This window comes from Olea europaea, chromosome 2, assembly GCF_002742605.1.
Source record: "Olea europaea var. sylvestris chromosome 2, O_europaea_v1, whole genome shotgun sequence".
Lineage (NCBI taxonomy): Eukaryota > Viridiplantae > Streptophyta > Magnoliopsida > Lamiales > Oleaceae > Olea > Olea europaea.
The window spans coordinates 29,125,603-29,137,306 of NC_036238.1; the positions used below are offsets into that span (position 1 = coordinate 29,125,603).

General features: G+C 30.7%; 1 protein-coding gene across 1 annotated transcript in view; it reads right to left on the reverse strand.

Moving 5' to 3' along the window:
* Positions 1-6,487, reverse strand: part of LOC111375155 (serine/threonine protein phosphatase 2A 55 kDa regulatory subunit B beta isoform-like) — a 7,475-nt gene extending 988 nt beyond the window's left edge. The window contains exons 1-10 of the mRNA XM_022997951.1: positions 5,791-6,487; positions 4,362-4,465; positions 4,174-4,272; positions 3,887-4,006; positions 3,048-3,254; positions 2,520-2,611; positions 1,455-1,573; positions 803-926; positions 454-577; positions 7-39 (exon numbers count right to left, since the gene is read on the reverse strand). Of these exons, the coding sequence (XP_022853719.1) occupies positions 7-39; positions 454-577; positions 803-926; positions 1,455-1,573; positions 2,520-2,611; positions 3,048-3,254; positions 3,887-4,006; positions 4,174-4,272; positions 4,362-4,465; positions 5,791-5,908 (1,140 nt within the window). The 5' untranslated portion in view covers positions 5,909-6,487. The remainder of the gene's footprint in view (positions 1-6; positions 40-453; positions 578-802; positions 927-1,454; positions 1,574-2,519; positions 2,612-3,047; positions 3,255-3,886; positions 4,007-4,173; positions 4,273-4,361; positions 4,466-5,790) is intronic.
* Positions 6,488-11,704: the final 5,217 nt, after the last annotated feature.

Below are 11,704 nucleotides of genomic sequence, written 5' to 3' on the forward strand. Positions count from 1 at the left end.
GGTAGCCACTGGACCAGAATCCATATTAACATCCCATAACTGAAACCAAGACAGATTGGTAAGTGACAGACAAAAACTGAAACCATACAGAAAAACGAATACAAAGAATAGGTGAGTACTCCAAAGAATTTGATCTACTAATCTTCTTCTGCAGCAAGAAGCTATGGACTATAGCCAAGAAGTAAAATATTCCGTACTAAGTATTTCTGCTAGATTCTTTTATGTCTTTAGAACCATGATTGAGATCCCCATACATTTGCAATTCTAAATTAAACTTAATGAATGCCTAACTGTAGACAACTAGTTTCCATAACTGTCATTGTTCACATAAACCCAGCAGGAAGCAAAACCAAGCATGTCCAAATGACAAAACATAATCATCGAGAGAAGATTACAGCATTAAATCCAAAATACAGATCGAACTGAGAAAATAAACTATAGAAGATTGAACACCTTAAGGGTCATGTAATCACGACTAAGTATGTGTCTTCCATCTCTTGCAAACTTGATATCTGAAATTGAAGCTATTATCTCAGTGAAAAATGATCTTGAACCAGGTGCCTCCTGTTCCTCAAATCTGTATGTGAATGAAAATCAATTATCCCACATAACAAGAGCAGTAGAAAGTAACATGGTCAATTTTTTTTTTCTTTCTTTTTTTTTTTTTTTTGGGAGAAAGCGAAACGACTTAGAATTCCGGATACCACCAACTTTTGACTTCCCATTCTGGACTATTAATTAAGTTCAAATTTTATGTGGACAACAAACAACAGAACACAAATATAATTACAAATACACTTACATTTTAGAATGTAAATCACACAATGCAGATTGCCGCAAATCGATAAGACGAATTGACCCTTTTGAGCTGCTGTATGCTAATGTGTTACAGTGAGTAGGATGAAACTCTGCTGATGTTATCACCTCTGTAATAAGCAGATGTAGCCGATCAAGTGACGAACAGTAAGTTGCAACATAATGATCTCCTAGACTATTTCCATCACTTCGGATAGTATAATAAACTAATACATTTGTTTTTATGAGATGTGATATGGTTATTTAAATAAGCAAGTATAATTAAATAAAGAACAATGGCAAAAGCTAAGATTTAGCCCGTGTTTGGTTCACATTAAAATTTTAATACATTTTTCTCTCTCTTCTTTTCAACCACACATTTTTCAATAAAATAATATTACACGTAAATCAAAAACTTTTCCTTCATTTTTTAACCACACATTCTCACAAAAACTACTATTCCAAAATACATTTTACTCAAATTTCTAATTATAATGGTTGTCAAACAGGGGCTTAATGACTTAAGTTTACTGGTCTATTCCTCTGGTGCTCGTCACTCAAAAAGATTTATCACGATCAAGCATTTTAAGGGGATGAGAAATTTGCCTACTAGTAATTGAAAAGGTACTCTAGAAGTTCGAGACAGAAAAAGGACTTACCAGTTAGATCCTCCATATTTGTTGGCTTAACGTCAACAATATTGAAACTTTGATTGCTTATTTCCAAGTTCCAAAGATTTATTCGCAGATCATCAGCTGATATAAATGTTTCACCATCGCTGGAAAGCATTATAAACATATTTTAATTACTAAAATCAAATAGATTGGATTACCATAATTAAAGAATATATGGCTTTCTTGCAGCCATAATCAGAAGTTCTTTTGATAACATGGTCAACAGTATATAGTATATCTTGCAGATGAAGACATAATAACAATCTAGGCATACAGTGATAACTATACAAATTTGTGCACTTTAAGAGTTCGAGGCTTCATTAAATGTAGTCAGACAGTGCTTGCAAGATACTGTTTGCATTTATCAATCAAGAAATAATGAAAAGATAAAACAAGATCAAGTGAACAAAGTATCTGTGTACTAACTGTCAAAATAAGATATGAAATTGGGAGGCTCCAACTTTACATATAACTATACATATACATTGTATATATCATCTAAATGACCAAATTCAACAACAGAAAATCACCGAAGAGTGAATAATTTTCACTTTCTAAAATAGGGAACACTAAGAGACAGCAAAAGGCGCTAAACCACACTGTTCCATGTGTATACTTTCTTTTTTCTCTAAATGCTGCTTTGCTACAAGAAGCACCTAACACGGAAGAAGGGTGGCAGACAAGCACGGAGAAAAAGGAGGCATGTAGGTGACCACATGTCAATGCCATCACATCATTCAAGTCAAGAAAAGTAACCAAGGAACAAGTAAACACTTCTTTGCTCAGGCTTATTTCCTCAACTCACGCCTCAGAGGTCACAGTCCAGCTGTTGCCCAACCGTAAATGAATGAACTAACCCACCCAATATTGGACCAAAAAAAAAAATGCTTTCAATTATTAAACATATTGCAAGAACTAAAATTAGACTTGCTTTCTAGCTTGAGCTGGAAAATAGCAAGAGGCAAATAAATTAACTGAACTGCCAAGTCAAGATACATGTAGAAGTCAATACTCATTATTCATTAACAATTGAAAACTTTAGAACCTCACCTATTAGTTGAAATAGAATTGATATGGTAGTCATGCGCATGAGCATATACTCTCCTACATCTTGCGACAAGACTGGTCTCATTGCTTGTGACCTACAGATCGCATAAATCGGGAGTTATAAGAAACTGTCTGAATAAAGTGAAAATGGAAGATACATGCATATAATATTGACGCCAAGGACATGTCTATATTTGGCATTCCAAGTGAAGGCCGAAAAAAACTTTTGGACACAGTTGTCGTCGAGCAAGTCCCAGAAAAACAACTAGTAGTGAACATAATTATTTTTATTAATTCAGTGATTAAACAAAGGATTTCAAACGACTAGTTATAGGATTTTTCACTTTGTAAACATACAACTAGGATTAACCCAGGATCAGTTGCTATGCATAATGTGTTTTACAGTGGAGAAAAATTCCAATAAAAACTATGAAAATAAATCTTCAGATGTGTGGAACACAATAAAAGCCGATGTATTCTACAGATACTCCATTGATACCAGAATAGTAGAGCATAATTAGGTACAACTACCACTGGTAATCGTAGTGAGGAAATAGCCGGGGCTGGAAAGGATGCGTCTTTGCTCAAGCAGTTGTCAGATTGATCTACAAAGCCCCCATTGGCAAGATTGTGATTAGGACTGGGAGAAACACTTGCATTGGCAACACTACCATTTCCTGCAACTTTGGAAGGATCAACATTCATCTCTGAGATTTTCTTAACTTTCTTCTCTTGGACCTGTAAAATTGAAAACAAAGACTTAAGTTACAACATTCAATGATTTAACTGTTGTCTATCTCAAAACTGAACCAGTTGGAAGACAACGTGACAAAAAATTATTAATATAACCAGCAGATTGATTATGTGCTTGCGCCAACATAGTAACATGTATCCAGTTGGACTTCATTCCACTAAAAAAACTATGATAAAGAAGGAAATCCTTTGAATCTCAAGCACTTCCAAACATACAAGACCAACATATTTTGCTCCCATATGTAAATTCAAAACATGCTCCAACTCCTAAAACAAGAATCTGAACAATTAGTCATTGAAAGTAAGAATAAATTTGATGATGCAGACAAGGGCACAACAAATCTCATCACCTGGTATGATAAGATTGACACGGAAGGATCCATAGAAAGATATTGAAGGAAAAGAAAACTATTAAATCCTCGATCATAAAAACAAGAGAATCAAATCTTTTCCAAACTGCAAAAGAAATATAAGAGTTGAATACCATACACATGATGGCACTGAAAGTCCCCTTTTACTACAATAAGTCACGATGAACTAAGAACAACTAAATTATTCGTCCTGTTTTACAACCATAAATGATGACCAAATAAAATGGTGGAAATTAAAGATTTCACCTTCCAATACTTAATGGTTTTGTCATTAGTGGACAGGAGAAAGAGGGCACTATTAGCCGTCTGACACCATCGGATCTTATTGATTTTCTCCTCGATTTCCAAACTCTTGAGATAATCAAACTGAAACGAAAAAATACAGATACACTCATTATAGCAATTCAAAATTTCCCCTTTTTGCCCCTTTGACAAGGAGGAGTATGAGAAAGCACAGAAGCGATTACGTGTAATCTCATGGGTAGCACCCAAAGGGAGAAGATAGGAGAGGAGGCAGAAGTTAAAATAAATACCTCAGGTTCATGGCTTTGAAATTCAGTTTTGTACCGAAACTCTGGATGTCGACTACCTGGGTAGTCTGTTCTCTCCAAATCTCTTCGATTTCTACCATGCTGCAAATTAAATTAAAAACACAAAATGATATAAAAAAACGACTGACTGTATCAATAAAATAAATTCCTTCAATATTTTGGAACCACACCTCTTTCATATCAGTTCTTTCAAATAACACAACCCTTCCCCCACGGTCACCGGTAGCAAGGTGGTCACCAGTTTTATCAAACTCAATAGCCGAGATAATATCAACTGCAAATTAAAAAGAAATAATTTTTTTAGCTCCATGTTCCAAGTTATAAATGTAATTCGCAACCAGGAGTCATGGCCTGGTGTCATAGGTTAACATCGACTATAAGATGTTCTTCTTTGTATAATAACTAAAAGAGAAGACAATAAGTTCTAAAATATGGATAAACTTTGTTTTTAACATTAAATTATAAATACATGCACTGATTCCAACACTAGTCATACCATATGATTCAATGTCGATCAGAAATGCACTCAAAGGAAAGAACAAATAAAAACATGCATCTCGAGTTCATTATTTCTACCTTTCAATGTTCAGATTTCATCCTTGGGAAATCTAACTCAAGTTTGAACCTTCAAATTTAGAACAAGAGCATTAAATGAGCCAGTCTATATATGTGCCAAGCTAGAATGATTCCATAAAGGTTTCCAAAACTCACATCTATTTTTGCTTGGGAGAGATAACTTGAGTTACTTAGAAAGGCGTTAACCTCTCTGTAAGGTATTACACCACCCAGATAAACTACCCTATTATTGTTCATCGAGGTTGTCGTATAACACTACAGCACAGCAAGATTACACTACTCTATACTATTCCCCACTTTCTTCAAGTGCAATAGCTCCATTCCATCTAGTACATGAACTACACACGTGTAAGTAACATAAAGTTGTACAGCTGAAACCTAAATTAGTTACATGGACGATGCAGTGTAAATTACTCAACACGTTCAATGAATACAATAGCCGACAAAAAGGGATAATTTTCCAATTCATGAGAAATAGATTTAAGAAACATCCACATTTTTCTCTCTCAAACTTCTATAAATGGACATCGACATTGTTATGTTTCTCTCTCCAACTTTTATAACACCAGTGTATAACATGATCCAAAAATTGACAAGGTATACTAAAACCACGTGCATTTTCAAACCTTCCCACAGGTTAGACTTTGCAACACTGCGCCTACATAGGTATCACTCTGCTACAAACTGAAATTCTAGTCATAAAGCAGAATATATCTTCAATTACACTGCAGCCACCGTTACAAAGATCAAAAGCTAAAGCATAAGAAAATTTTGGGACACCAAATCGTGGAATGAAGTTTGAACACTAAAATCAAACGAACATTTAACTCAATTGAGTTCACCAACAGTTCGCTGAAATCCCTAACCTAAATCCATTCAGACAATTAATACATAATGGAGTTCCACAACTAATTGTCATCCAGAAAACAGATATAATTCACATAACCAGACCCTAATCACAAGATTTAAACACAACGTGTGCAGTTTAATTCACTTTTCCATTTAACTAAGCAGATTATTTACCTTCTTGTACTTCTTCGCCAGCAGTGCGCTCGCCGAAGACCTGAGAAAATTTCCAATCTAGCGGAGGCTGAGGACCAGCCGAAGAAGCCACCGACTCTCCATCATCACCTCCGTTCATTTTCTCTCCCTTCAAAAGTCGACGATCGAAAATATCCACTAATAAATGCAAATTAAAATACAAAAGACAAACAAAATCTCCTTTACTCTCACTTCATTAAATCAGAAAACAAAAGGATTACAAAATCGATCGGATCGGCGTAGATTTTATGAATTGGAGAGTCCGTCCGAAGAAGACAAAGATCGGAGCAACAGCTTCATTAAGCAATGGATTCAGATTCAGAATGTACATATGCAATATCGATTAGCGCATAAAAGGATTCAGACTTTCTCTCTCCATCTTTAGATACACAATTTATAGTGAAAGTGGGGATAAAAATTGTGAATTTTCAGCGTATCACGCCGTCCTCAGTTTTCCCACAGAACACACACTCTCTCTCTAATGCTCTATCAATGATACTTGTATACAGTTCTCTCTCTACCTCTTTTTGTATTTTCCGAGGACCCACTAATCTTACCCTTACAATAAAATCCAACGTTGATGTAAAATCGTGAGATTTTAAGGGTATGTTTGGTAAATAGTAAAAATAAGCAAAAGGGTTTGGCGTCAAAACGAGGGGGCTGGCCGAGTTTAGTACGATTTAATCAGGTCGAAAACCAATTGAATCCTATCAAATCATGTTAGAGGAGTTGATTTTCAATAAAAGATGAGAAATGCTACAAGTACAAGGTGTGATTGGTGTCAAAACGAGCGGACTGACCAAGCTAGTACGATTTAATCTGGTTTAAAATTGATTGGATACAATCAAATCATGTTAGAGGAGTTGATCTGCAATAAAAGATGAGAAATAAACATTCTAAAAAATCAGAGGGCCCAACAGTCTGGCCGGCTTGAACTGTCCGGACGGCCCAACTCCGTCTGGGATTTTTTTTAATTTAATAATTAGTTATGTTTAACCGTTTTAATTATTATAAGCAAATAATATACTTACACGATGAATTAAAAAAACTAAGCAAATAATATATATAAACGATCAAATTAAGCATTAATCAAGCAATAAATAAATAAATTATACATATATATAAAATTTAAATTTGTAATTAAAATATTAACATAAATAATGAAATTGAGTATTAATAAAATAATGAAACTAAGGAATTAAAATTAGTAATTAAGATAAATAATTAAATATATAATATACATAAACAATTAAAATAACAAATGAAATGTTTAAATAAAAAATTAAACTAAGTATTAATCAAATAATCAAATTAAGCAATTAAAATTTGTAATTAAAATATTAACGTAAATAATTAAATTGAGTGTTAATAAAAAATGAAATTAAGCCATTAATATTAGTAATTAAAAAAATAATTAAATAATAAATATATAATATACATAAACAATTAAAATAATTATTTAAATGAATAAACAACTAAATTAAGTGTTACAAAAATAATTAAATTAGGGAACGAAATTTAGCAATTAAAAAATATATAAACAATTACAATAACTAATGAAACTTTTAAATAAAAAATTAAATTAAGTATTAATCAAAAAATTGAATTAAGCAATTAAAATTTGCAACTAAAATATTGAAATAAATAATTAATTGAGTGTTAAAAAATAATGAAATTAACAGTTAAAATTAGTCATTAAAATAGGTAATTAAATAAATATTAAACATAAACAATTAAGATAACCACTTAAATATTTAAATAAAAAATTAAATTAATTATTAATAAAATAATCAAATTAAGCAATTAAAATTTGTAATTAAATATTAATATAAATAATAAAATTGAGTATTAATAAAATAATCAAATTAAGCAATTAAAATTTGTAATTAAATATTAATATAAATAATAAAATTGAGTATTAATAAAATAATCAAATTAAGCAATTAAAATTTGTAATTAAATATTAATATAAATAATAAAATTGAGTATTAATAAAATAATCAAATTAAGCAATTAAAATTTGTAATTAAATATTAATATAAATAATAAAATTGAGTATTAATAAAATAATCAAATTAAGCAATTAAAATAGGTAATTAAATATATAATACACATAAACAATAAAAATAAATTATTTAAATGTTAGAATAAACAATTAAATTAAGTATTACTAAATAAATAAATTAGGAATTAAAATAGGTAATTAAATATATAATATACATAAAAAATTAAAATAATTATTTAAATGCTAGAATAAAAAATTGAATTAAGTATTACAAGATAATTAAAATTAGTAATTAAAATAGGTAACTAAATAAATAATATATATACACAATTAAAATAACTACTTAAATATTTAAATAAAAAATTAAATTAAGTATTAATAAAATAATCAAATTAAGCAATTAAAATATTAACATAAAAAATGAAATTGAGTATTAAAAAAAAATGAAACTAAGCAATTAAAATAAATAATTAAATATTAAATAAGTAATTTACATAAACAATTAAAATAATTATTTAAACATAAAAAAATATCAAATTAAGTATTAATAAATTAATTAAACTAAGCAATTAAAAAATGATTAAAATATTAATTTACGTTCATTTCCTTTATTTCGTTATCTGTTGATTATTGTATATAGTAATAGTGTGTTAGTTTATTTTTCTAATATTTTGGTTTATCAATTATTTCTTGCACAAGGTTCTAATTTTTGAAATTTTGCAGGATGAAATATTATCTGGACTACGCTGTCAGACAAATCCCTGGTAAAGTTATATCGAGCTGTAAGTTTGCTAACTTCACTTCAGCATTAGATTTGCTGGATGACGAGCATGTGAACATATTACGTCGATCGTGCTTATGACCATTGTATTCGTTGGGCGACGTACAGTTTTCTGGACAGCTGTTCGATGCTCTGCTATGTCAGCTACTGAAACCAGTTGACGGAGATACCCTCCATTTTGATCTTGAAGACAAGGTCGCGACGTTCTCCATATTCGAGTTTGCCCACGTCACTGGATTGTGATGTACGGACGAAAAAGCAGCGATGGCCCATATTCCAAAGAATAGGAGGCTTTTGAATGAATATTTTTATGAACAGAAGACAGTTGCTCTAGAGCAATTGGGAGACGCATTTAGGGGATCCGATCAAATGTTTGATAAGGTGAAGCTGAGTTTGGTGTTTATCCTCGAAAGTGTACTCAGGTGTCATCACAAGGAGATATCGATTGACATTTTCCATTTGGAGATTGTTGATGACATTAATACCTTCAACAAATATCCATGAGGACGGAAATGTTTTGTAAACACATTACGCGTCTTCGGAAGGGGTTTTTTTTTATGAAATGGTTGCACATATTGTAACATTTATTTTGTAACATCCCAAAATTTTATAGCAAAGATTTTTAATATTTTAGGGAGTTTGTTTTTAATTTTAGGAACTTAATTTAATGATAAAGTAAATGTTATTAGGGATTGTAATTAAAAATAATATTATGGGGATTGAAAATGCAATTTCATAATTGCATATTTACCCAATGGTTAAAGGTGCAATTTTATAAATAAAAAAATAATTGCATACGTATTCCAAGGTCCAAAGATGTAATTTTAAAATTCAATCAAATGATTGCATGCTATCATAGGGGTTATATGTGCAATTTCATAAATTGCACACTTAATTCCCACCATCAACTATAAATAGAGGATAGTTATGAAATGTGACATACCATTTTTCCCATTATTTTCACTCCTCAAGGTATGTCTTTTCTTTAGTTAATTATTTAAAATTTTTCTTTAGTTAATTATTTATTTAGATAATTATTTTAAGTACTTATTTAGTTTATAAATAGGAATTAAATTTGTTGCTTTATGGTTCTTTAGTAATTAATAAAAGATAATATTATAGTTAAGTTTAATTAATAACATCAAGGAAGATAAATTATAATTTTTTCATTTCAAAATCTTAACTTTGGAAATTTTAAAACTTATAAACTAGTTAAAGATATATTGGGTTTTAGTTTACTTAACTCACATTATTAAGGATTGTATAAAATAGTTTTGGGGGAAAACATAGTGAGTAAGGAAGAAGTAAGTAGGGACAGAAAATAACTTGGTATAATAATTGTTAATATCATCCTGATAATGGGTATGGAACTTGTGCCACTACTATAATTATATAAGTGGTAAATTCAAATGGGAAGAAAGATAACAATTAGCACTTGAGGCTTAAACTTAAATTACTTCGAGCTAGTTATGTGATAAGATGTGAAGAAAAATTGTTATAATGCATAGTATCAATGGTAAGATATGATGGAAATGTGGTAAAGAAGAATATGAATTGAATAAGAAATTTACTAATAGTTATGGATGTATATGTATACTTGTGTTAATTGAAATGAAAAGCGGATCAAAGCATGAAATGGGAAAGTAATATGGTAATGTATTGGCTAACTTTAATTGTACATGTAACAATTTTATGGAATTTAGTTAATGACGATAATGTTGATTTCATTTATATTACTATTATTACTACTAGTTGACAATAAGTTAGTATCATTATTTTTATTAGGGGTATGCTATTAAATAACATATATTATCTTATAAGTTTAGTCTAGAGGTAATAATAGGAAAATAATAAGATAAGATATGATTAATGTAGAGATTATTGTGTAGATATTGATCAAGAAAATCGCGAAAAATGTAAATACTGATTTTTTCCAACTACAGTGCAAAATACATTAATATGTGCAAATATATGGTTGTTTCTTTTGCTATGTGACATGGTAGTATGTTACATGTGCATTAAATTTATTTGGATAACGTAGGAATAATTACGTTTTCAAGGTCATGCATACTTGTGTCGCCATGCTGATTGAGTTGCAGTTGAAAATTTTGAATGTGAATCCCATTATAGATGTACCGTACTATTGTGTCAGAATAACTGTACCGCTTTAAAGCTCCTGATGGTTATTAAGGGTAGCCAAGGATAGGGTATTGGGAATCCGACACCTGTATACAGGCAGTGCCAGGAGGTCCCTTTGTGGCCTTGGGACTGCATATAGGAACCTTGAGCGCTGTATATATGTAGGACAGACCTTGAATTTGTATATATGATATAATGATGTGGCATCCTGAGTCTCAGTGGGCAACGATGGATGCGTTTACATTGTTTCGTGTGCAGAGAAAAGGCCATGTTATTCTGAGTTCATACGGTACACTATAATAGGGATTTAGGCTTATATATGTTTGAAATGTATCATTGCATCATCATATTTACTGAACTTTATGGTTCAAATTTTGAATTTTATACTGTAGATGCCACCGCAAGAGACTAAAATTGTCCGAATTACCAGACATGCCGAAATTATTGAGGACCTTAGTGCTATATATGTCATATATAGGCGTACCCACTATACACGTTTTTATACGGTGATCGATGAGGAAGAAGAGATCGAAACTTTTGAAGACGGATAGGATTTTGTAATGTTAATGATTGATGTTTACGACTTAGTCACTTGTCGTTGTGTAAATACTATAATGTATGTGGAGTAAACAGTAAGTGGTATTTTGTAAAATGGGAAAATGATGCCTAGTAAAAGAGGGTAGTAAAGATGAAAGAATTTTGATAGACCTTGATATACTGTCATATCTGCCTGCTGTAAAATAGATCTATAGGAAACTTTTGAAAAATCTGCAGGCATTTCTTTTGATCAAAAATTTATGATAATCATTTGACTAAGGTGTAATGAGACGTATTTTGTAAAACAAAAATTCTATTTTGGTATAATATAAATTTGACGGTTCTTTTAACTCTTTATATTCTAAAATTTGATTTCCTTGATATCTTTTGATTTTACTGCAAAATGTTTGATATGATTTTAATCTAACGATAAA